At 38.8% G+C, this 26977-nt stretch overlaps 2 protein-coding genes across 2 annotated transcripts; one reads left to right on the top strand and one right to left on the bottom strand.

Annotated features, from left to right (window-relative positions):
- Positions 1-909: 909 nt before the first annotated feature.
- LOC146515018 (carboxypeptidase A1-like) lies at positions 910-6325 on the bottom strand. Its single transcript, XM_085166129.1, has 11 exons — positions 6184-6325; positions 5244-5325; positions 4909-5043; positions 4713-4814; positions 3158-3259; positions 2885-2986; positions 2644-2754; positions 2302-2392; positions 1897-2096; positions 1686-1770; positions 910-1245 (listed from the first exon to the last, which is right to left on the bottom strand). Exons 1-11 carry the CDS (start codon positions 6249-6251, stop codon positions 1058-1060), a joined length of 1266 nt encoding a protein of 421 aa, XP_085022255.1. The 5' UTR covers positions 6252-6325; the 3' UTR covers positions 910-1057.
- Positions 6326-12802: 6477 nt separating this feature from the next.
- On the top strand, positions 12803-25438 carry tes (testis derived transcript (3 LIM domains)). The gene is made up of 7 exons (XM_085166124.1): positions 12803-13021; positions 17281-17366; positions 19678-20227; positions 21196-21933; positions 23030-23245; positions 23387-23545; positions 24667-25438. The coding sequence occupies exons 1-7, from the start codon at positions 12995-12997 to the stop codon at positions 24856-24858; spliced, it is 1968 nt and encodes a 655-aa protein (XP_085022250.1). The 5' UTR covers positions 12803-12994; the 3' UTR covers positions 24859-25438.
- Positions 25439-26977: the final 1539 nt, after the last annotated feature.

Genomic DNA, 26977 nt, shown 5'->3' with positions numbered 1-26977 from the left:
TACAGACAGCTTGTGACGTACTACATGGATTATGTGGAAGTCAATCACTATTGATTAATCTGTGAATAAATCAATCATTAATCAGCGTCCTGAAATTGCTCATATGTACATCTGAGAAAAAAAAAAGCTTTAAGTTTGACCCCAAGATAAGCTTTTTCCGTAGAAAGCTATCTAGCTATACGATTAACTAAATAATTAACAGAAAGATCTGCATTCTTTTTAAAGGCCTCTTCATTGCATTGAGATGTGGAACAATTTTCAACTCAATCAACAGATTTTTGTTACATGTTTCATTATTATTGTTGTTGCTTTAATAGAATTTATCAAGGGGATAAATGTATTTAAATGCTTTCTTTCATGTGTCAGAATATATTAACAGACGGCATTCATGGGCCTGCCATAAAAAAGCAACAGTTTTCATAGTTCAGAATTTGAAAATATTCTGTCTAGAGCTCAAAATGTAAATAAACTGCTGACCACAAAAGTTCCTGTATATGTCTAATGTTTCATCTTCCTTTTTGCGATGATCACGGTGGCGCTGCAGTTTTGTGTGAGTGGCATAAAGTGCATGAAATACTCTTGTGTATGGGTTGGATGGTGGTGTGTGGTGGTGTCTCAGCTGCAGAGGGAGAGGTGGAGTGGAAGGTTCGGGGGCCAGTGGAGAGCCTGGCTGGCACAGGTGGGATATGTTTTCTAATTCTGCCTCTCCTATTTATGCAGTAGTGCCCTGGACCAAAGCAATACAGTATGCTGAGCAGCTGGCAATGAGGCTGCAGCTACGCTTTGCAACGTCTGAAAAGTCACATTGAGAAAAATAATAAAAGAAGCACGCAACCCAGCACACAATGTTGGGACACTCCTAAGGCCTGGATGTGCTACAGTGCAAGCAGGATCACAAAGAAATTCAGCTTTGATTTTGGATTGTGTTTATTTGTCTTGTGGTTTTGAGAAAGTTTGAACAGCCCTCGATCGTGATAGGTTTGAATTACTCTTAGGATGGAAAAAAGGGGGCACATTTCCCAAATGTAGGATTTCCACTTTTATACACGCACACAGATCAGTATGGGTTCTTGGAGGTGTGATCCATGATGGACATCAGAGCCAGCCAAGTCTCCTGAGCGGTGGGGATGATCTGAGATGCAGGAAGGAGGAAGCCATAGCGGCCGGTGTCCCTCAGCTCAAAGGTGTACGAGTACTTGATGCCCTGTTCGTAGGTCCAGTCAATGGTGCCACCACTGGCTTGGTCTAAAATTAAAACAGGCATTGTTAAAACAATGAAACTGTACTGTAAAAAAAAAAGAAAAAAAAACGGAGATCCTTAAAAAGCTTTTAATTTCAAGGCAATAATGTTTAAATAAAAAAAACAAACCTTGTACCAGTTGTACATTTAATTTTAGCACAGTTTATACTTATGCATGAGTGGTGGTTGGTTGGTTCATAAACACCAAAAAACTGTCTGAAGTACAGACCTGTGTCGTTTTACTTTTATAAAAATGGCTACAATTTAAAGCAAGTTTGAGATCCCTGCCACAAATCTTTTATATACACTATTTAATACCACTATATTTGCATTTGAAGAAATTAAAGTTATAGGAAAAGAAGAGAAATATTCATATATCTGGTCATTATTAGGCAAAATAATGTAAAAGAAGTCTGTACTGGTAAGCAGTGTTGCTTAAACTTACAGATAGTATCAATGATGCTGCCGTATCTGTATTTGGTACCATACAGGGAGGTTAGATCACTGATGGCCTTTTGAGCCACCTTGTGCTGTAGAAAGAATATTATCATACTTTTTAATAAGGACTTTTGACAGAGCCCAAAGAAGATATAAGAACTATCATAAAAATAAGAATTCTAAAGAAAGAAGTTAAATCAGAAAGATCTTTTTTATACCAGTTCTGCCGCGTCATTGGTAGGAGTTCTTTTGTAGCCATAGGGATACATGAGCATCTGAGAGTAGGCATGGATGGAGATGAAGGCCTTGATGTTGCCATGAGACTTCACGAAGTCCACAATAGACTTGACCTCAGACTCAGAGTGTGCACTGGGTCCACGATAGGTTTCTGAGCAGGGGCTGCTGCTGGCACCAGGTTCTATTTATTAATTTAAAGAAAACCAGACAAACAGACACTGTAGTAAAGCATTAGAACGTAAAAATATGAAAGACATAAGCAATACACACACACACACACACACACACACACACACACACACACACATATATATATGATCATTATTACCTCATACAGTGGCTGTTAGAGGCTTTAAATACAAGTGAATGGCAGGGGAAAATATTACCTCCAAAACCAGCATCCCAGTTCCTATTGGGATCAACTCCCACACAAGAAGAACCAGGATTGGGCTTCCTGGTCTTACGCCACATACGATTCTGAAACAGTAATGTTAGTCTTTGCTTAAAGAAAGATATTTTAATCTAAATGACTCAAAATTGTATTAATTGTGCAAAACCGACTAAATACACCATTACTAATTCATCTGTATCATCTTGTCAGCTTAAGCTAATTGGGATAAGCCCTGAAAAAAATGTTTAAAAGTAAAATGAAGGTTATAAACAGACATTTGGTTGTACAGCAAATTACTCTAAAACAAATCAGACAGTAGACAATATGAAAGACTCACACCGCTGTGGGTGAAGGCGTATCCATCAGGGTTGGTGGCAATCTCCAGGAAGATGTCCATTTGACTGAGGATTGCAGTGAGGGCAGGATCCGTTCCATAATCAGTCACAATCTAATGACAGAAAAACAGAGGACACAATATTCAGTGCAACCTGTAAGTTGTGAGAAGTGGCAGAGACACAGACAAAAGCAACAAATGTTAATATTATTATTAAATAAAATAATTTAAAAAAAAAACACACCTTCTTAGCAAACCATAGCCCGCTGGCCTGAGTGACCCACTCTCTGGAGTGGATTCCAGTGTCGATCCAGATGGCAGGACGGTTGGTTCCACCAGTGCTGAACTACAAGACAGGAAAGGAAAGTAGCAAACTTCATTACAAATAAAAAATGAAGAGCAGCATGAGAGTGAAAACTCTTGCCAGAAGAGTATAGAAGGTTTTGCCTTTTTTAATTTTAATGTTCGTTCAGCTCTATTGTGCAGTTGTAGTTTTGCTTGGGTTTTTTTTTTTCACCTTGAGCACATTAAGAGGACGGCCTTCGTAGCTCTGCCCAATCACTATCTTGCTGACAAAGTTGGGATTCTCAGCCACCAGCATGTCCTGGAAGCTGTAGATCTGAATGAAAGACACAATAATGCATAAGCATCAATTGAGTGCGACATGATTCTGTACCATTGTCTGGCCTCAAATGTCATGGGGATTGCAACATTATGTAGATCAATAGGGAAATGCTAAATGCTAGGATTGCTATTAACATTCAGTTTAAATGTCACTGAAATATTGAGCACCTAATTTCCAGTGTTGGCACATTACACACTATACATGGCCCCATACTTTTAGAAATAAATGTCCTTTGTTGTTCTTCAAAAATGTAATTGACATTGTTCACATGAACAGATAGAGTACAAGTAAGTTCCTCCCACAGTGATTGGTGCAGTAGTTAGTACTGTCGCTGCACAGCAATAAGGTTCTTGCTTTGAACCCAAACTGGGATGTTTGCTCGGCCTCCCTATAGATATTCTCGATATGCTCTCTATATGTTAGGTAAATTGATGATTCTAAATTGGCCATGAATGAGAGGTACAATGATTCTTAAAATGTATAAGGCATTGTATTAATGCATGGTTAAATGTGGCTTGTAATCTTAAATACTCTCAGTGGTCTCTAAGACCAGAGAATTGCTATAAAAATGCAAGTCCATTTCCTTGCACTTCCTTGTCAGTCATGCCACTCGCTAGCAAAAACACTGCACTGTGATAGAATGAAGCATCAGGTTAAGCTGCTTAGCCAAAGATGATAGCTTTTAATCAGACAAAAGGAGATACTGGTAATAGTGTGTGAAGCATCAGAAAGAAAAATGTCACAGCTGAGGGATCCTGACACTCAAATGGTCAAGAATTTTGTTTGATGGCTTAGTCGATGTATTAGTTGCTTAAAGATAATAAAAAAAACTGTCACACTTTTCTTTAAGAGATTTTAACAAGATATTTGGGAAATAAGATAACTTGCTTTCTCATGAGAAGCAGTGAAGCTAGCCAGCTTAGCTCCTCCCATAGTTGCTGTAATGTTGTCATGCAATAATTGGGAACTATGTGCACACACTGCATACGGTCAATGTGCTTTTTTAACTTCCTGTTCAGTTTCCTGCATGGCCTATTTATGCTCTGGTTTTGTTTATAATATGCAAATTGAGGTGATGCTCAGCAGATTTTGCTAGCTTTTGATGGAGCGAGGATAGCTGTTTCCAGAGATTTATTTAACCTGTGGGTGTTTATGATATAAACTGGCAAAAATTGATTTCATCAAACACTAAGACATCATCATCAGAATATATGGCTTTAATTTTGCTATGAAATTTTTTTATTTATGACTTTATCGTATGCCCAAAGCGTTCATGTAGCTATATTTTATTTATTTATTTATTTATTTATTTAGCACATTTGAAAAAACTTTCAAAGAGTTTATTTGCTTTTTCTTACTGCCTTGCATGGGTTAGTGAAAGAAAATACACAGTTGGCTACAATCTATTCACTGGATAACAGTAGCCAGAGGAGTTTTGTGTACTTACCTCTCCAAGGGTGTGGTAGTTAGCGAAGTCGAAACTATCAGTGTTTTTGGGCTGAGGTACACGAGCAGCAGCCATCTCCTTCTGCTCCTTATCCAGAATCATCTGCAGTACAATGATAGATTTTATAATATTAGAGTTACTGAGCAAAACTATTAACAGAAAAAACTCCAGGGTGTATTCTGATCTTATAAGCAACCTGGAGGTCTTCAATCATGGCGGAGTAGTCAATGTTCTGTGTCTCAAGGTAATCTTTGACTGACTTCAAGACATGGAAGGGAACTCTGACATCCACAGGATTAGACACAGTAGTCACCCCCCTCCAAAAATCCAGCTGAAAGAACAAAAATATATTAACCAAAGCATATAAAAGAAGTTTCTACTCAATTTTGAAAACTTATAAAGATAAAAAATAGAGCTATTAAGGCATTTTTAAAAATTTGTGGTTTTGTTTGTTTTCTTCTTTCTTCTTCTTTTTAAAGTTTATTTTAAACAGTGGTGGCTGGTGATGTCATTTAGTGGCTGATAAATTACCTCAAACTCCATCATTTCCTCCAGATCCTTGATAAGAGACAGCTGGACTTCATCCTTGGGAACAATTCGAAGCACTTTGTGCCTGCAAACAGCAAACAGCTAGGTTTTACAGCCTTCTACTCAGCGTATCTTGCTTGTGCAGAAAAAAGTCATTTATTGTGAAACCAGAGTATCTCAACCAGTTCTCATCGGCAGGCATCAACTGGATGCAGGAACAGTCCAGGTTTTCTAGGCCCTGCATATTAGCTATTTCACATGTATGTGTATATACTATGTAAAACTGCAAGCAACTTTAGATTTTAGGGTTTTATTCATGTTGTAGCAACAGAGGGGTGTCTGATAAATTACATACATACAGCACTATTTTAAATAACAGGAAGTGAGAAGGCTTTAGCTTCATAAAGTTGGAAGTTATAAAAGACTGCTTGCCAGTATTTCCTCTATAAACTATTTTTCAGTTTGAGAAAAAAACTGTTTGTCATTCCACACATTGCTGGGACTGATAGCATAAACCCGAACTCTGTTCTCTGATCCACACTTCAATCTCTGTGAGTTTGCAGGCTGAAAAATTGGTTTTCGGATCTCTACACATGCACAACTGTGTGTCCTTATCAAAAAATGTATGATGCAGCTTTTTTTTTTCCCCAATCGGGAGTGTCCGAAAGTAAAAATAGGAAAAAAGGAGGAAATTGAAAGTAAAGCGCTTGGTCTTTCACAGGGACAGCAGCTAGCCACAGCTACAGATACATAGATGACACCTGGGTCAATATCAAAACCCAAGAAGTAGAAGCATTGCTAATGACTGATTAATTCAATCATGACTAATTCACAACTCTTCTCAAGGAAATTGATGATAGTGCCAACGTTTGCTCAAAAACACTGATTTACTTTAGTCTTTACTTAGTAGATAGTCTTAGATTTAGTCGATAGGTCCACTTACCCCTCAAACGTCACTTTGCCAAAAACTGCCACAAGCAGCGCAGCGAACACGAGCAGCCCCCTCATCATGACCAACAGTGTGAATGTTGGGCCAGAAACAGACTTTTATGGTTGCCTCTGCCACCTAATATATGCCCAAAGGTTGACCTTGCCAGAGTTCAGAGAGCTCTGTCACCGGCTGGTCCTTTTCCCACACCAGCCTAGAGATACCAGAACCAGAAGTTGCATCATACACACATATTTTGAACAAACTGAATTTATGTTTAGTTTACAAAATAAAAGCACTGGTGCTAAATTTCATCTTAGTCTGACTGAAAACACTTTTTTTTAACATGGGTCCTGATATGGGGACATTACATTTAGGCTGTTCTGCACCTCCTCCTTCATTCTGCTCAACGAAGTGTTTAATGCTTTGTTACACAATTGTCCCCATGATTTTTAACACAAACAAACAAACAAAAAAACTTGGAAAGAAATCTTCTCAAATAAGATGCTTACCTTTGGTACTTATCAGGTCCATCTAATCCCAAATCGGTAGGAGAAATTACAAATGCATCACAAACCACAACTTAGGTCACAGGAGGAAAAGATTTTAAAAAATCCAATGCATTTCCTTTGCTTTGCTTCATTATGAATGCGTCCAGTGTAGAAAGAACTCATTATAACACCAGAGAGAAATCCACAGCTTAATCATTTCATGCCTAAATTTGTCACTCTGTAAACTTTCTTTTTATTATTACTATTATTATTATTATTACTATTATAAAAAATACAAAAATACTCATGTAAAAAATCCTCTAACATCTTCAAACCGTTTATGTTCTCACAAATGCTAGCAATACACATACACACACACAAACACACAGACACACACACACACACATGTTTCAGAATCGTATGTGGCGTAAGACGAGGAAGCCCAATCCTGGTTCTTCTTGTGTGGGAGTTGATCCCAATAGGAACTGGGATGCTGGTTTTGGAGGTAATATTTTCCCCTGCCATTCACTTGTATTTAAAGCCTCTATGAGGTAATAATGATCATATATATATATATATATATATATATGTATATATATGTATAATTGTATAACACAAGAACTCAAGAAGTTTATTGTCATTTCGTATGGTGTTACCCTGCCTGAAACAGAATACTGTTTCTCACCAGCCTCTACAGCTTAAAAAGCAAAAAGCATGATAAGAAAAGCAAATAGCAGATCCTCAAGAATTTTGTTTGATGGCTTAGTCGATGTATTAGTTGCTTAAAGATAATAAAAAAAACTGTCACACTTTTCTTTAAGAGATTTTAACAAGATATTTGGGAAATAAGATAACTAAATAGCTCCTCCCATAGTTGCTGTAATGTTGTCATGCAATAATTGGGAACTATGTGCACACACTGCATACGGTCAGTGTGCGTTTTTAACTTCCTGTTCAGTTTCCTGCATGGCCTATTTATGCTCTGGTTTTGTTTATAATATACAAATAGAGGTGATGCTCAGCAGATTTTGCTAGCTTTTGATGGAGCAAGGATAGCTGTTTCCATAGATTTATTTAACCTGTGGGTGTTTATGATATAAACTGGCAAAAATTGATTTCATCAAACACTAAGACATCATCATCAGAATATACGGCTTTAATTTTGCTATGAAATTTTTTTTTATTTATGATTTTATTGTTGAATAATATATTTATACAACCATATTTAGTCACTGCATCCTCATTGCCTTTCCCCATTTTATTATTTGAAAAACAAAAACTGTAATTTTTGTAAAATAGACAGCTTATTTGGACGAAAAAACAATGAAACATTAATAAATCATAATCCACTATTAGCTGGTATTAAATGGCTGGCTTAAATGCTGTTTACAGCTCAGGAAGGAATCTCATTGTTCAACACAAAGCAGTGTTCTGAGCTTCCTCTCTCTTACTGGTGGAGCAGCTCCACAGATGGACTGCATTAATGAGCTAAATTCAAACCAGCTGCCTGGACACATGTACTGTGAACCCTGCATGTCAATAAAAATATTTCCAGACATGAGATAACTTGTTTTGTAATGGTACAAAAACTTTACATCTGGCGTTTTAGCAGGTGTGAGGCATTAAAAAAAGACACCTAGCAAATGTTAGTTGAATTTTCCCTGTGAAGACAGGAGGCATCAAAATCATTTTTTTAATATGCTGGGCATCAATACCCAGCTTTTGTCTTGTTTTCTTCCCTTACAACGGTCACCTTTAGTGGATGTAGTTCTTGGGAATGTTGACCTATTGAGGAGTAAGTATTGAACAGCTAAGACATTTAGAAATTTGAAATGCCTTTAAAATTCCAGCATTCTAGCATCTTCGATTCCTTCTTAATGCCTGATTTAAAAGATATCTCTGACATACTTGGGAATATAAGAATTGAAAGGAAATTTACAAGGTAGCAAAGTAACGTTACTCACTAATGCCACCTCCCTCCATTGGCTGTCTTCTGTCTGCTATCTACAAGTTTTTCTTATGCAACCAAGCTGATAAGCTCAGTGCAGAGGAAAAATAAACAGTAAAAAGCATATGCAGAATTCACAGAGACTTACAAAAACAAAGCAGGCAGTATCTTTGATCCGTGTGTCTGTTAAGGTTTCCTTGAACTGAACCTAGCCCCTACCAAGGTTTAGAGAGATAATAAGTGCATGCAATGTGAACTATACAAAAGAGTGTAAAATCTGTTGAGGTCACAGTGATGCAGCACTTTGAGAGTGTACAGCTTCCTTATTCTTGTACGTTTGGAGGGGGGTGCTTAAAATCACCATGGGAGGGTAAGTACTCATTCCATGCATCCATACAGTTATCCCTAGGGTGAAAGGTGGGGCACACTCATTTGAACTTTTTAACTTTAGTTACTCTCTCATTTTATGTGTGTGGTTTTTTAAAAAGTATTATAGTTGGTGTATTCTGGTTCAGGGTCACTTTTAAGTGACACACTTCCCATCTTGGAGTCACACATTTAACAGCATGTCTTCGGACATGATGCGATTTTATTAGGGTTTGGATGCAGCGATTGAATGACGACATCCACTAAAACAGTTGCCTGAGAGTTTACAGGCATACCAGAAAGCATAGATCAGACATCACGGTGAATGAGAGCATCGGCGAAAAAGCTGCATCAAAACGCGGTTATTTAACAGTTAACACGACAGATCAACTGGCCGGGTGTGACAGTGCTGCTTCCACTAAACCAACACACAGGAAGTTGATAACGACTATTGTTTCCTGTCACTGAGTCAAAACGGCAGCTGTTTCGGTTCAAACCACAAACATTAGTTCACAACACGGACCAGCTGTAAGTCTGCGGACAACGAGTCCTAAGATTATTTCAGTTGCTATATGTGATTAAAAATGAATTTTCTTGTCTTCTCTTGTCACAAACAAATTACCACATCGTTATCAGTGTATAATTAGATAATTTAATAATTTAGATAAAGATGAGGCTCGGAGGAGGGGAAAAAGGATTCGGAGGAAAAACCGCAACTGCAGCAGGTTGAATGTGTCAAATACACTCACATCCTTTGTTAGGTAAAGACACGCCCCTGTTGTTTCCTGGTTGGCTACCCTGTCCTCCAGTGCCTCTTTTTTGTACTCTTATTGGTTAAGACGGAAAATCTGTCAAAACGGAAGTCCCGCCCTGTTCAAACATCAATGAAAAGTGTACGGGACCTCCTGAGTGAAAGTAAAGTCAAGCTAGAAAGGAAAGAAAGAAGAGATGAGGCAAGTCCGGAAGTAATGAAAGTGTTTTTTCACAGTAAAAGCGCCAGATGAGCCCAAATTGTTGGAAAAGATTAAATAACTGCAGTGTCGTGACTAGTTAACACCAGGCTCCAAGTAAGATAGTTAAAGCAGGTCTTTCCATCACAGTGTATCTTTTATATGTCTTTGAGGATTATAAATTGATAGACATACTGATTTTGACCAATAATAAGCATACCCAAGTGTTTACAGGTGTTTACAATAAATACTGTTTTGGTTAATTAATGTGATTACTGTGCCCATGTTTACTATTTCATGCCAAAATAGCTATAGTCAGCAGAACCAATCATTATTTGTCCAATACCTCACCTTTCACTATCTTGGGTTCTGTGATGAAGCAGCCTCATCAATCTTTAAAAGTAAATATTTTTGTTGTCTTTTCCTTTTAAAGTCCTTTCTGAGACCGCTTTTTTTGGTTTTACTTCTTTGTTGCTTTGGAGTACCAGGAGCGCCAGAATGAAATTAATATATACAGTGGGGCAAAAAAAGTATTTAGTCAGCCACCGATTGTGCAAGTTCCCCCACTTAAAATGATGACAGAGGTCAGTAATTTGCACCAGAGGTACACTTCAACTGTGAGAGACAGAATGTGAAAAAAAAATCCATGAATTCACATGGTAGGATTTGTAAAGAATTTATTCGTAAATCAGGGTGGAAAATAAGTATTTGGTCACCTCAAACAAGGAAAATCCCTGGCTCTCACAGACCTGTAACGTCTTCTGTAAGAAGCTTTTCTGTCCCCCACTCGTTACCTGTATGAATGGCACCTGTTTGACCTCATCATCTGTATAAAAGACACCTGTCCACAGCCTCAACCAGTCAGACTCCAAACGCCGCCATGGCCAAGACCAAAGAGCTTTCGAAGGACACCAGGAAAAGAATTGTAGACCTGCACCAGACTGGGAAGAGTGAATCTACAATAGGCAAGCAGCTTGGTGTGAAAAAATCAACTGTGGGAGCAATCATCAGAAAATGGAAGACATACAAGACCACTGATAATCTCCCTCAATCTGGGGCTCCACGCAAGATCTCATCCCGTGGGGTCAAAATGATCATGAGAACGGTGAGCAAAGATCCCAGAACCACACGGGGGGACCTGGTGAATGACCTGCAGAGAGCTGGGACCAAAGTAACAAAGGTCACCATCAGTAACACACTACAACGGCAGGGAATCAAATCCCGCAGTGCCAGACGTGTTCCGCTGCTGAAGCCAGTGCATGTCCAGGCCCGTCTGAAGTTTGCCAGAGAGCACATGGATGATACAGCAGAGGATTGGGAGAATGTCATGTGGTCAGATGAAACCAAAGTAGAACTTTTTGGTATAAACTCAACTCGTCGTGTTTGGAGGAAGAAGAATACTGAGTTGCATCCCAAGAACACCATACCTACTGTGAAGCATGGGGGTGGAAACATCATGCTATGGGGCTGTTTTTCTGCCAAGGGGACAGGACGACTGATCCGTGTTAAGGACAGAATGAATGGGGCCAAGTATCGTGAGATTTTGAGCCAAAACCTCCTTCCATCAGTGAGAACTTTGAAGATGAAACGAGGCTGGGTCTTCCAACATGACAATGATCCAAAACACACCGCCCGGGCAACAAAGGAGTGGCTCCGTAAGAAGCATTTGAAAGTCCTGGAGTGGCCTAGCCAGTCTCCAGACCTCAACCCCATAGAAAATCTGTGGCGGGAGTTGAAAGTCAGTGTTGCTCGGCGACAGCCCCAAAACATCACTGCTCTTGAGAAGATCTGCATGGAGGAATGGGCCAAAATACCAGCTACTGTGTGTGCAAACCTGGTAAAGACCTATAGTAAACGTTTGACCTCTGTTATTGCCAACAAAGGTTATGTTACAAAGTATTGAGTTGTATTTTTGTTATTGACCAAATACTTATTTTCCACCCTGATTTACGAATAAATTCTTTACAAATCCTACCATGTGAATTCATGGATTTTTTTTTTTTCACATTCTGTCTCTCACAGTTGAAGTGTACCTCTGGTGCAAATTACTGACCTCTGTCATCATTTTAAGTGGGGGAACTTGCACAATCGGTGGCTGACTAAATACTTTTTTGCCCCACTGTACATTGTTAAATAATTATCTGAATGTGTCATTAATTCATTAAGATGGAACTGTCACTTCAGCAGTTGAGCGCAGTGACAGTTTGATTTGTTTGTCTAAAAACACAGATCCCCAGGCTAATTTTAAAACTTCAGATCACATCTTAATATTTTCACATGGAAAACTAGTGAATGGACGACATTGCTTACTTCAGACCAGCACTGGCCACGCCCCAAAATTAGGTAATAATTTTAATAAACATGAGCGCAAGAGAGAGGAAGACACAATTGTGGTGTATTCATAATTGTCTCTGGTACATTTGTTGTATGGGCAGTATGTGTTCATTGTTTGATTGTGTAATTACGTGTTACGCACTGGCAATGCATGCCGGGAGATGGCAATACAGTGAGTAAAGAGATGACTTAATCAGATTCAGAGTAAGAATCACACAACAATGAGCTGAAACATTCACTTCTTATTAATTCCTGCGTATACAATTTTTATCATTCATATTGTGTCACTTTGTATGTCCCTCGTGATTTCATCGCCCCCTTCACTCTGGCGTGTGCCACTGCAGTATTTTTAGTGGCCACCCCTATGAAAAAATCCTAGAGGCTCCCCTAGAGTTTAAAACAAAAAGTCAATTTGTAATTTATCACATAGATTTTGAAAATACATGCACAAGTATTTAAATACTTCACCATACAGACACAAATAAGACCCGACTCATTAGTGGGCAACGTGCATGTTTTATTTTGAAATGCCCAAACGGAAGCTATCGACTTGATTCCGGCGAAATTATCACCTGTGCGGAGTAGAAGCAGGACCCCCAAAGGGAAATCAGTGAGGGCAGCAGGATTTGTTTTACATTTTTCCGGCACATTCTCCCTGTTGTCTGTGTTTGGATTTGACAGTTGTTGTTTTTTTTTACGAGAAGCACGTCTGGAAAGAGAAAACGTTGAACACAAAAATGGAAATAGAGAGGGAGCTAAAGAAGGTAAGCTTTGCCCCCGTGTTCTTCGTGGATATCTTGCTCAGTTCGGGGAACGCCTTTAAGGTGTGCAGAGCAAGGGACAGGTGGCAGAAAAGTTACAGTACTGTAGGTTATTTTACAGTTTAGTTTAAGTTTCGGTTTTAATTTCGAGATATTAATGGTCTTTATTTATGTTTTTTTTTTCAATTAAAATCTACTTAGTTCGCTTAAATACGCTTATTTCACATCCTTGGGTAGTTGATATTGCCGGAACAAACTCACGTCGATCGGTTTACAAACTTGGAAAACATAGGTCGCGCCCTTAGTTACTTCCCTTTCAGAATAAGTTCCGATGTAAGAAACTGCGTTTGAAATGTGACAAAGTCTCACTCTGCGTATCAACCAAACCCCCAACCTCTGTAACTTAATAGCGGAACAGCTTGACCCATTAACGGACCCATTTTACGTACAAAGTCGTCCTCCTTGTTCAGGGTTTTGTTACTGTATTAATCCGCGGTGCTCAGCGTCCTCGGCTCTCTATTAAGTGGAACAAATCACTATGACAGTAAAATGCAAACCAGCTGTGATAGTTAATTTGTCCATAAGTAAATGTTGCCGTTACAGCTGCCGAATCGAGTGTTGAACTGTCAGCAGGGTTTCAAGAATATTAAGGCTCATGTCACTCATAATGTACTTGAGACTCTAAGCCAGATGCATCAAAATCGAATGTTTTTTAAATAGAGTTTGGCCATCCAAGGGAGAAGACAAAAGTTAAGAGTCAGGACAGGCAGGAAACCCTTTTACAGTACACGCTTTGTCTAGTGAATAGTCATTCATTCATCATCATGGATCACTGTAGATACTCGTTGTTGGCATTCACTAGATTCCTCTTATGCACCCCTTCTGCTTAGTTTACTTATGGTCCATAGATAATCTGTATAAATAATTCTGTTTGAGGAATCCAGGTTTATGTAGTGAATACACATGAATATCAACCAGTCAGCATTTTCCATAGAAGCTATTATAACCTCTTAAGTAGTTTAGGAAAAGAAAAATGCATTTTAACATCTGTTAAAGCTTTTGTAGTTATCAGAATCAAACTATATGAATTATTATTATTATTATTATTATTATTATTATTATTGTTGTTGTTGTTATTTATTATGGTTATTGACAAGTTTGTACACAAACAATGATTGTGTTTTGGTGGCATGGTGCAAAAACATTGGTACTGTACTGTTAATTTACGCTACTAAGTTAACTTGAGCTTTGGGGTCCTTGCACAGACCTGCAGAGATTTGGCAGCAGTGAAGGTGGTTACACAGACTGGTGGTTTGTTTTGTATGAGTTATTAAGCTGCAATTTTAATGTCTTCAGCCACTTGTAAAAATATGGTTTACATTTTTCCTGCATTAAATTTCAGAGCCTTCAGCTTCACTCTGAAAAATTGACTAAGAGTGAGAAATTTACAGGACAAACAGTGAAGACGAGGGAATCCTCTGCTTAAATAGGTCTGAGCAGCTGGATAACCCAGACAGACAGTCTGACATCTGCCTGTAATCCCTGGGGGAGATCAGCCTGCCACAGCAAGTTCACAGAGATGCTGCTGTGATCTGTGTTGCGCTTGTTCAGGAAACGTTACCATTGTGTTTAGGTGATATTATACTCAATTAAGGTGCTGCATTCTACTTAACAGAACATCTGACATAATAGGCTGTGACTATAGGGTCGTGGCGTACAGCACTGCCATTCTGCTGACTCTTAGAAGTCTGTGGAGGTCTGGCTAGATTTATTTCTTACCTAAACACCTAAACCATCATTAAAGCTTTCATATGACTTTGTGGTAGAAATAGAACCACACCAAAGGATTTCTCTATTTGTTTAAATCCTGCTGTGATTACAGTGTTATGAACTGAATTTCAGTTCAAGCCAGTGAGTCATGCATGAAACCAATTAAAACAACAACAGTAAGCGAACTGAAAAATAGTAATATCTTTTATGACCGTATTCCACCTTTACAGGGGAAGGTTTGCCTTAAAAATAGAAAAAGTTGTTCAGAAATTTAAGGGTGGTTTGACTGAAACCTCCTTGACACCGTCTGTTATTTAAAGCATTAGAAACAAGATGTATACATGTAAGTAATTGAACATTCTTTTTAAAAATATGTGTTTTACATATTTTACATCATCTTCATGATGTTACAGAAACTGTGTCCAGCGTCTGAAAGTAGCTGGTCAGCTCCAGTTAAAGCGACTACTTCCTTGCCACTGGCCTGCATCTGCCCTTCTCCAGTAAAGTGACTCATGAACTATGAGTCACTGGACCTGAATCATAGACTTTGTGTCTAAACTGGCTTGTAGCAAAAGTGTTGTCACCAAAATTAATCACCCCACAGGCTTAGTCATGAAACAAAGTCATTGATTAACTTGAAGTGTGAATCCAGATGGTGCAGCTGCCTTCCAGGGAAGCATACATACATGCTGAATGAGCTCTGCCAAAAACAGTCGTCCTCTCTATGCTTGAGATAAATATTTAGGCTTTCAACCACTTAGCCTGTCTGCCCTTAAAGCATACCAATAAACATTTGCATTTGCAAAGTTGAAAATGATGTTTTAGTTGGTAGTGTAAAATGACATTTTAAATAATTTGTTCTTTTGTCTCAAAGTTCAAGTACTTTCTGCGAGAGCCTGAACATCTTTGTAGTACCATCTGAAACCCCCTGAGAATCAAGGACTGGAAGTTAGCAATGGATGCCTGCACACCTTTGTAATCTTGTTTACTTTTTCATAATTCAGGTTAAACTTTTTATTTAGACAACACTGCTTTCCACAAATATTTCTGCATCAGTATTAAAATGCAAGTAAAATCATACACAGTCCTACCCCAAAAGAATCGTGCTTAATTACACAGAAACTCTCATCTTCCTTAGTTCCCTGTGACAGGCTACTCCAGGCTGCTCCTAAAGTTCTGTTTAAGCTGCTCATTGCAAAAGACACAGGAGGCGAGTACATCTTACAGTTTAACTAAGATTTACTGATGTGTTTGGTACTTTCTAGGACCATGCTGGAACAACTTATAATTGGGCTTCTTAACATCTCCCAGAGGACAAACGTCTCATTCTGGAAATTGTGGTGAATGTTAAAAGTCTGGCATCAAAGCTTCACTTATAAACAGGAGCCACTGTCTGTCTGCATTTCTCACTCATGTACACATTAAGCCATTAGGATGGTTTGTGACCATATATAGGCAACTATTCAATAACACTAAGAGGCGGGTGGGATCCCATCAGGCACCCTGCTGTCAAGAGATGTTTTTGACCCAAAAAGACATTCTCTGCTGAGGAATGCAGACAGACAGTGACTGCTGTTTAAAAGTGAAACTTGCAACAATTTCCAGAGTGAGACTTAATTCCCCTGGGAGATTTTAAAAAGCCCAATTTAAGTTGTTGCAACATGATTTATGGTGGTACTACAAAGTAGCAAAACGTAAATCTCATTTAAGCTGCTCCTGCTCTGTCTTCAGTAGGAATCTCCCTGCAGTGGGATCTACAATCTTCCAAGACCTGAAGTGGGCGTCCAGCATAGACAAAATGATCAAAAGGCCCAACAGAGGATGTCCTTCCTGTGTTAGTTCAGGAAGTTCAATCTGCCTCAGGCACTGTTGATCAAAATATACTCTGCAATACTTAAGTCTGTTCTTTGCACATCAATCATCAAACGGACAGTTGGGACTGCAGAAAAAAAAAAAGATTGGCACAGATTTTCTCTCCATTCAGGATTTAAAGACAAATCCAGAATCAGACAAACATCATACCCTGGACACAACAGGTTCCAACTCCTCCCCTCTGATAGGCATTACAGAGCACTGTACACCAAAACAACCCATTTGTTGTAAATATCTATGTACTTTATTTATTCATATAATATGCTGTCACATTCCCATATAAGTAGGCACCTCTTTGTTTCTTACTCTTTCATAAGTTGTTCCAACATCGTTGCACTCTGATCTCTTTGCAACAATGCATAAATAAATATGTTAAACATGTTATTGTCTCTGTCATGTTGCTATTGTCTGTTTGTCTGTCCTGTTAATTACATAATAAATAAATAAACAGGGCCCAATTCCTTGTATGTGTACATATACTTGGCCAGTGAAGCTTATTCTGATTCTTCTCCCACAAGTATCATCATAAACCTTTTCCCTCATTTAAATACCGTGTTCTGCTCAATAGAGAACAAAAGATTGACAGTATGTGTCATTTCCTTTGTGTGCTTTATTTACAGGTGACGCTTGGCCATGAGTTTGGTGCTGGAGCTGCCTGTTTGAAATGCAAGGACAAGTGTGAGGGCTTTGAGCTGCATTTCTGGAGGTTTGAACAGTTCCTCTGCACATCATCACAGTTTCACAAGTTTCCTTTTCTTTGTTTCCTGTGTCCAAACTGCTGATTAAAGAGTGAGTCACTGTTGTCTTGAGCAAAGCTGTGAACTCTTCAGTACAACTTTAGTTTAACAAAAATAAACAAACAAAAAATAGTGTTTAGTAAGGTTCAGTCAACAAACACCATATTTTAGTGGTTTTTGGGCTGAATGATAATAAACAAAATATATCTCCTTATTTTCATGCAATGGGTAAGATGTCTTAGGCAGGAGTATATCTATTGTATATCTCTTTCTGATAACTATTCTTTCTGATAATAATAATTCTGATAATTAGTGTTTGACTTCTGAAACGCTTTTCTTGCATTGAAGGACAATATATTTCCTTTGAAATGGAGTTGTTCACCCTTGAGAACTGCAGGCAGCGTATTATTTATAGTGGATGGTAGGTGACACGCCTGCTAACAGACGGGAGTAAGAGCCTGCGCTGAAGATAAGCGCTGGTGTGGTCATGGTCAGCATTTTAGTCATCTACAAGAAATAATTACTGCTTTAGCTGTATCCCATGTTTGCAACATTTTCAGTGCTTTATGTGCTGTTGGAAAACAATGAAAGCAGCATTGCTCTCGTAAAAGCTGCCAAAGTTCTTTGATAAAACACTTTTACGTCATAACAACAAAGAACTTGCTAATTATTTTTGTTGTTGGTTTACTTTGGCATTTATTCAATTCTCTCAGATCCAAACTAACATGTTAAAACACATCGGCACACCAAAAACTCCAGAAACTATTCTTTGTAATGTAGAATCTACTGTTTTAGTGAAATGAGATTGGTGGCTTTGGAAATGAGCAGTTTCTTTCTTTGTTTGACTTATACAGTAGAAATGACATACTGTTTGTCAGCTGTTGCCATACTTGTAATTATAATATTTACTCAGAGCTTAACTTTGAAGCTTAGTTTATTGTTGAGCTTGCGGTGCAGGATGGCAGTAAATAGAGATGGAGCTGCATGAGATGGTAATTGTAGTAAGAGGAGAAATGCAGACTCTTTACAAAAAATTTGATGCAATATTAAGCTATATTTATATAAAATATGGACTTTCCTCCTGTAGCTTATGTAGAAATATATCACTTTATATTTTAAAACTCAACTCAGTAATGTTGAATACCATTATGAATCAGAACAGTCATTTTAAAAAGCATGCTTATTCTGCATGACAACAACATTTCACTCATTGACCCAGTCTGCCAACTTCCCAGCTTGCTTAATTAAAAGGATTCCTATAGCAGCAGGAGCCATCGGCCTAATGGGAACATGCTGTTCTTGAGAATAGAATTTAGTCTAATGCGGCCGGGGCTGAATTTTCAGCAAAGTTTTTATCATAATTCTATGAAGACGCTATAATTAAAGGTTGTCACCTGCCCTCTTAAGCCACAAGTTAGAGTTTTGATTGTAGAGCCTGTCATAATCATTTATTATAGTTATACAGTGTTTTTGTAAATATAAAGTTAATGGGTCTTAAACAATCAAGCTAGGTAAACATAATCTAAACAAAACAAAACTCGATTGTAAGTCATTTCACTTTATGTGTGTCAGAGGACTGCTGTATAAAAATACAGCAGTCCTCTGACACTTTTTTTTTTTTTGTTGCAACACTGATGAAAATACCTTTCATTTTCTTTAAAATGTGTTATTTATCCCAAAGTTGAGAAGCTCTTTTTCTTCATCAGTTTTAAAATGAAGTTAAAAAAAACATAAAGAAAAGAGAAGATATTTTTCTATTTCTGTGTTACAGAGCTTTCATCTGGTTACCTATGAACAAAATAAGTGCTTGGAAAAGACAAAGCCGTCTGCCATTTAAAAGTGGCCCAATGACATCTTAATATAAATGCTGTCATAATTACACATTAAACTGGCTTTATTCTACTGAAAGTATTGCCTATTCCACTAAAATTCTGAAGGCCTGTTTGGGCTGGAGCATGCCTTCTAGTTACAAATTATGTCATAGTTATATCAAAAGATGTGTTGAGGCACGATAAAAATGCCGGTAGTTCAGTTTTAACACAGAACTTATTGTGTTGGTATAATGGTGTAGGAGTTTTTATTTAATATTCTAAAAATAGAGGGAGGTGAATGAAGTGAGGATTTATTCAAGTTTATCAAATATACCAGCTATGAAGAAGAAAGTGTAGTTAAAAAAACTGAGACATTGCTTGTTTAGTTTGAATAAAGCAATGGTAATTTATTAGTATCAAGGTTTAAAAAGTCAAAGTCCTGAACATTTTGTTAAATTCTTCTTTGCAGAAAGATATGCCGAAACTGCAAATGTGGCCTCACAGAGCATGATGTGGCGATGAACTCGGAGGAGAACAAGAAGGTAGGCAAACTGTTTGAGGACACCAAGTACACCGGCCTCATCGCCAAGCTGAAGACGGATGGGATCCCCAGCTACCAGGGCAACATGGTGACCATCACTTTGCCTAGCCCTGCCACTGCTTACACGGTACCACCCAGTGCGACCTCTACTGTTGTGCCCCCTTCTGCCAGAGCCGGCTCTGTGTCGTCGTCTGCCACAGCTGGTCCTGTATCCCCGTCTGCCACAGCTGGTTCTGTGTCCCCGTCTGCCACAGCTGGTTCTGTACCCTCAGCTGGAGCCTCTGCAGGTTCGACAGGCATTGGGGTTCAGGGTCAGGCTCGGGTTCAGCCTGTACCAGCCAATGCCGCAGCAGTCAGGGCTAGCAAAGTGCCAGTCACTGTCAGTGCCACATCAGCCAACGTAGTGCCAGTTCCTAAAGATGTACCAATGAAGACTGTCACCTATGAGTGGGCACCACCAGTGGCTAACAAGTACCTGGTAAGAGTTCATATTAGTTAGAAAATAACTTTTCAAGTCTAAATTGAGTTGGGTTTTTTGTTTTTTCATTCCCCACCCTCCTAAAACCCCAAAAAGCATTTAAGCATTATCATATGGTAAAGGATTTATTGGTATAAAAAAATTAACATATTAATAGATAATATTCCTGCCTTGATCAGGAAGTATTGGTGGTATTGCATCATTTAAGATTTGGTAATAGGCAAAAACACATGAACCATAGATCGATGTAGGTGTAGTCAACTAAAAAATAACTTGTCTCTTCTTCCTTTATGATACTTTCCTGTAACCTTGTGCTTGTCTCCAAAGTGAAATTTAAGGCAAGATGTTACCATTTTAACACACTGGAGGAGTGTAGATGGTTAGAATTAGACTTCCTGGCATTGTTCAGGTGCACAGAGAAAGATGACCTTGAAGGGGAGATTAGCCGAATCATTTTTGTTTGTTTATGCCTCCTAAAGTTCAAGGTATTAGAAAACCCTTGGCTAGCTACTGCAGAACAGGTCTGCACATTTGATGTCACTGAATCAACAGTTTTTTGTTTGTTTGTTTTTGTTCAGGTCTTTTTTTTGTTTAAAAGGTCTGTTTCTTCTCAGTAGCAATTCTTTTACAGAAATATGTTACAAAATGTTCTTTTATTCAGTTGTCTTAAATATGTGGCGGGGACTTTTGAAGCACTGGTGATTACAGTAAAGAGGATGTCATTTTTAATGCCAGCATCTCTCACCACCACATTAATCTTATGTTTGACATTAATTCAACTTTATCATCTTTTGTTTAGTCTCTTTTTGTATCTGTCCCATGTATTCCTTGTCTTCTCACTAAAAAACAAAACTTCACTTTCTTTCTGGTTAGTCTATATCTAATCTGTCTCTCTGGTCTTCTGGTTGTCCTTCACATTTTTCTTCATTCCCTCTGAGGTGACTCTTTTATTGTCTGTCTCTCTGTAGGCTGTGCGTTATATTGAGTTGCTCCCACCAGAGAAACGCCCAGTGGTTGGTACAGAGGGAGCTGCTTACCGTCGGCAGCAGATGGCCCGACAGCTACCTGAACATGACCAGGACCCGTCCAGGTGTCATGAGCTGAGCCCTGCTGAGGTCAAGCTGATGCAGCAATACGTTCGCAAGTACAAGGATGAAGCCCTGGGGGTTGGAGATGTCATGCTGCCTGAAGAGATGGCTCTGGTTCAGGCAGGAGGGCTGGGTGGATCTGGTGTTGGGGTTGGAGGGGCACCTTGTGCAGGAGGGGCTGAGTTTGGACCTAGAGGTGGTGCTGCTGCTGGGAGTATTGGTGGAGGTGGAGGTGCTGGCTATAAACCAGAGGCTGGGGTTGCTGGAGTTGGATTTGGTTCAGGGCCTGGAGCTGCAGGACCTGGTGTTGGGGCTGGAGCTGGTGGTGGTTTTGGACCTTCAGCCGGTGGAGTTGGAGCCCGTGGTGGTTTTGGACCTGCAGCTGGTGGAGTTGGAGCTGGTGGTGGTTTTGGACCTGCAGCTGGTGGAGTTGGAGCTAGTGGTGGTTTTGGACCTGCAGCTGGTGGAGCTGGAGCTGGTGGTGGACCACTTTCAGGGCCTGGCGTTGGACCATCTGCAGGCTTTGGGCCAGCTGGAGGAGCCATGGGTACTACTGCCACCGCTGGAGCCATGAGTGTCCCTGGAGTTCAGCAAGCTGGACTACCACAACAGAACTTCGTAAGTTTTTTTTCCCTCAGTTCACTGACCATCTGCACTAAAGTTAAATTAAATAAAAATGTATATGGTAAACACATGACATGTCACACTATAACAGATGGGAGGAAAACATTCAAAGCAAAAATAAATAAATCCTCACTCACAGTTTTGCATAATACAAGATGAAAGTCTTTACCAATAGAACAAATTTCAAGAACGCAATAATATGTTTGACATCTAGTTAATAGATGGAGACAATAATTTTAAGAGGAACTTGATTTAAAAATATATATATATCATTATAATATCATGAATAAAATAAAACATGGTCAGAATACCTGTTCCCCTCCTATCTTCTAGCGTACCCTCAAATGGGGGAATTACACATGTTGTAGTTTCATTTAGTGGTTTTCTAGTTTATTTCCTGTGTGTACACACCTTTATAATATAATGTTTCTATAATTTCACATTTCCTTCCCTTTCTGCTTATCCCATTCATCTGGAAACCCTTTGATGTCTTCAGCTTAGAAATCATGCACAAAATGTTTCTTTAAAGATGTGATGGATTGCTGGTAATATATGAAAAATAGATTTTTAATAGAATATGTAAATAGCCATAGTTCAAATTAATACATTTGACTAAGTTCAAATCTATTAACTGTAACTTTTGTATGACATGGTTTATTAGTTTTCAGTCATTTCCAAACTTAACACTAGGTGGAGCCATAGACCAACCATCCCATTTGAGGATGCTGGGTTCTTATTTAATGCAGTAGTGCATGAGTCATGGCTCAAGTTTTTCTCATTATTACCATGTGCAGTTAATTCTTTTTGTGGATTTTTATTTCATCCTGCTTTCAATTTTACTACAATTCATGTAAAATAAAAACAAACCCAACAACATTCAAAGAGCAAAGTTACCATTCGTGGAAACTTGTTATGAAATACTGTGCAGTGATAGTTTGTTCAAGTCAAATGGGTTGTAATAAAAGCTATTCAGGACAGGATGTAACAAACTATTCTGATTTTTCTTTCTTCTATATAATAAAATATCAATAGAATATATTTTCATAATGAACTATACAGCCGTACCAATGTACTGTACTTTCCCTTAAAGTCATGCCATCAGTGCCAGCAGCCCATGCGTAAGGGTGAGCCAGCTGTCTATGCTGAGCGGGCCGGTTATGACAAGATGTGGCACCCAGCATGCTTCGTCTGCTGTACCTGTAACGAACTGCTGGTGGACATGATCTACTTCTGGAAGAAAGGCAAGATGTACTGTGGACGGCACTATGGAGACAGCGAGAAGCCACGATGTGGAGGCTGTGATGAGGTGAGATGAGGATATGATCATTTGCTTCTCTTTTGATTTTGGTTAAAAAAAATTGCATTACATACACATCTGTGTGACCATTCATAGCTGAGAGTTTGTTAGCACTGTTGATGCTACATTCTGATGCATGTCTGTTTACAGCTGATCTTCAGTAACGAGTACACTCAGGCTGAGGGCCAGAACTGGCATCTGAAGCATTTCTGCTGTTTTGAATGTGACTGCATTCTGGCTGGAGAGACGTATGTTATGGAGAATGACAAGCCTGTCTGCAAGCCCTGCTACATGAAGCACTATGCTGTGGTAAGTCTTTGTTGCTCTGGGTGTCTTTCTTTAATTGGCTCATTGGTTTAAATACACCAATGATCCATAACATTATGACCTCTCAGAGATGCATGTGATGGTCTGGGATACAGTAGAACATAAGTGGGTAGTCTGTTTGCGTAATCAACATTTTGAATATGGCCACTAGTCAGCAAGTCTGATATGCAGAGGCTACAGCTCATTATATACAATACTATAAGAATAATTATGGTGCTGATGTCTTGGGGTACCTTTGAAGTTCTAGAGCAGTGAGCTGTTTTGTTGCACACAAATGAGCACACCAGGTAGAAGGTCATATTGTTTTGGCTGATTAGTGCAATTGAACTTGAAGGATTTGTTAGCAAGGAGCTGTAGCCATACCAAAATTCAGATTCTTGAGTGCATATTTTTGGCCTTAAACACCCTAATGAGCTCTAACAAGAACAACGACATTTTATATTGGACGCCACAGTGGAATGTTATGGTTTGATCTAAAAAACAAATGTTAAAAATAGAAGATTGTCACATTTCACTCTGATCGCTTTCTTTTGGAGGACATTATAACATACCAACAATGATTATAGCATTTTACTTGTTACCAAAGCAAATTACTTAGGGATTCTTAGGGCTTCATGCAAAATTGTCTCACCCAAGTCAAACTTTGTGAAAAATTGATAGGGGAATATATGCTGGCCACCCTAAGCCAAGAATGTGAAGCACTCGGTGTGTGTTTACTTTTTCCAACATAATCCACAGCAAAGCTTATGTTGTCATATAACCAAATACTTGCCTTTGCTTGTAAGAGTTGAGGAATCTCTTTTTTGTTTGAGATAGTAATTACACTGTGCTGCCAAGCATTTTTAAAAAGTTTTTAAACGAAACATATTTCAACGTGTCAGGTATTAATTAGGCACCATGAGGACACCTTATAGTTTAAACCACATACATACATAGTTTGACTGCAGTGGAGGCTAAAGCTGTTAGGGGAAGAAACTACATAGAAATAATATAGAAACTTGAAGAGTTTGAATAATAATTTTAAAATGAATTGTGGAAAACCTAGATATCTGAAACTTAACTTAAAAAAAACCTTGACATCATTATTTCCTACCTCTTGCCAGAAATGCTCATCCTGCCAGAATGCAGTGGAGCCTGAGGCCCAGAGGGTTTCCTATGGTGATTATCACTGGCATGCCGAGCCACAGTGCTTCAAGTGCTCCGGCTGCTCCAAATGCCTGATTGGCCAGCGCTTCATGGCAGTGAAGAACTTCCTGTTCTGCTCTGTGGAGTGCAAGAAGAAAATCATGGCTTAAAGGGCCAAGACAAGTCCTTCATCTTCTTCATGATCACTTGCGAAACCAGGAATTGTACAGAGAGAACACTGGTACAGCTACAACAGTCTGTTGTGGTTCTTTTAACAGAAATAGTGCCTGATCTCTGTAGTATGGAGATCTACTGTAACAGTGAAACCGTTTGAATTCAGGTACTTATTGTAAGTCCAGAAAGATCACAGCACTGATATATCTTGTAGTCTCAGATAGTTTTAAAAAAAGGGGTTTCCACTTTTTTCCAGCCTTAAATTTCTTGTTTGCTTTTCTTGCACTGTTATTATTTACAGATGAGATTTCTTTCTTGTTAAACGTGTGACCACTAACCTATTGCTGGGTTTTTGTTTCTTTTGTTGTTGTTGTTTGCCACCTTTTTACTACTTTATATAAAAACTACTGACATTCCCTTTCCATGCAGCAATGTTACTGTCAGTGTTAGCCAGATTTGAGGCTGGTTGAAAGTAAACAATCAATGTAATATCAAACTTGCAGTCTGTAGCTAAATTTGAAGTTTTGATGAATTAAATTTGTGCTTTCAATGAGACATTAAAAGTAAATTCCTCCATCTCTGTCTACAAATGGCATATACTGTCTTGTTTTATTGTCAGGCAGCAAGGTTATATCATAGTATTTTCATACTTATATCAAGGCAACAACGTGTTACAATTAGCTCCTTATTAGTTTATTTGTGGTATTAAAAATAGGCTTTTCTAAAATTACTTCTCTCACATACAACAAAATGCTGAAATGGTTAAATTCCTGCCTTTCAAGGTCTTAATAGGATCTCTACAAATATAGTTACAGCTTTAGCTTTTGATTGTTCTGCTGTTTCTTCTATTTGGATGACAATCAATCTTTATTTATAAAGCACTTTTCATACAGAAATGTAGCACAAAGTGCTTTACACGGTTAAAAGCACCCCACCCCGCCCTCCAACTCACTCCCCACACTCTCATTAACATAAACGATCATGGATACATACACACACATCCCCCCCACCCACGAAACTATGTGATGTATAATAATTATACGTTATTTAAAGAATGCAGGAAAATGTACTAGGCAGTTTGGTACAGCTTAGTGAAGGCTAAACTGGTTAGGGTGACGCTGACAGTGATGTTGGACTGGTGCAGAGTGGTGTTGGGGATCTTGTCAAAATTGATGGGATTATGAACACAGAAAAGAACAGTCAGAGTTTGCGCCACCATTCACTGGAAAGCCTCTGATTGACAATAGGTTCATTTTTCAGTGTGACAATGATCCCTAACACAGTGCAAATGCAGTAAAATCATATCTGGACAGAAAAACACACAATAGGACTCTCTCAGTCATGGGTTGGTCTCCCCATGAGCATGGACCTCAACATTATAAAGTAGACATGGGTGGCTCAAGACTTTCGCACACTCCTGTTTCTCAGCACTTGTCAAAGGTGCATGCAAATGTCCTGTGTAGTCAGTCAGATAAGACATCAGTGCGTTCAGTTTGTGTGTGTGAGTGGCTCTAAAGCTGTATCCCAACTGCATTACAATACATTTTCTGAAATTCACGTGTGAAAATAGCTTCGTACAGCCACATTCTCAAAATTACAGGTTGATCTTTGAAATGTTAAATCATCACAGTGACTCACTAAATGCATCATTAATGCTGCTTACCATAAATTGTCAACTACAGTGATTCTTTTTCTGTGTGAAAAGGATCTTTTAGATTTATTGTCTTGGCCTCATGTAACTTCCAGCATGGTTTCAAGTACCTGTGGATGCAGAATTACTCCTGATGAAAATACTGTAAAGGTGTTGTCACTATTCCACACTACACATGTGCTGTACACTAAATGCTACAGTATGCAGAGCGTGATCAGTGTACACAAATATTTAGGAACAGTATTTATCTGCTGTAGGAGAACCGGTATGCAATCCAAATACAGCTCACTTTAACTCCTACAGGACATATGTTGCTCTCTCTGATGAATCACCTGTTACTCTCTGGGAAGTCAGTGGTAGGTTGGCCATGATGGAAAAAACACCACTGAGGGGCTTGTATTTTCATTTACGATATGGAAAGTGTGCACAATTCAAGGAAGTGCCATTTCTGAGGAGGCCCATTG

Source organism: Neolamprologus multifasciatus, chromosome 7 (genome assembly GCF_963576455.1).
Source record: "Neolamprologus multifasciatus chromosome 7, fNeoMul1.2, whole genome shotgun sequence".
Lineage (NCBI taxonomy): Eukaryota > Metazoa > Chordata > Actinopteri > Cichliformes > Cichlidae > Neolamprologus > Neolamprologus multifasciatus.
This window is presented reverse-complemented; position numbering and strand designations above follow the sequence as displayed.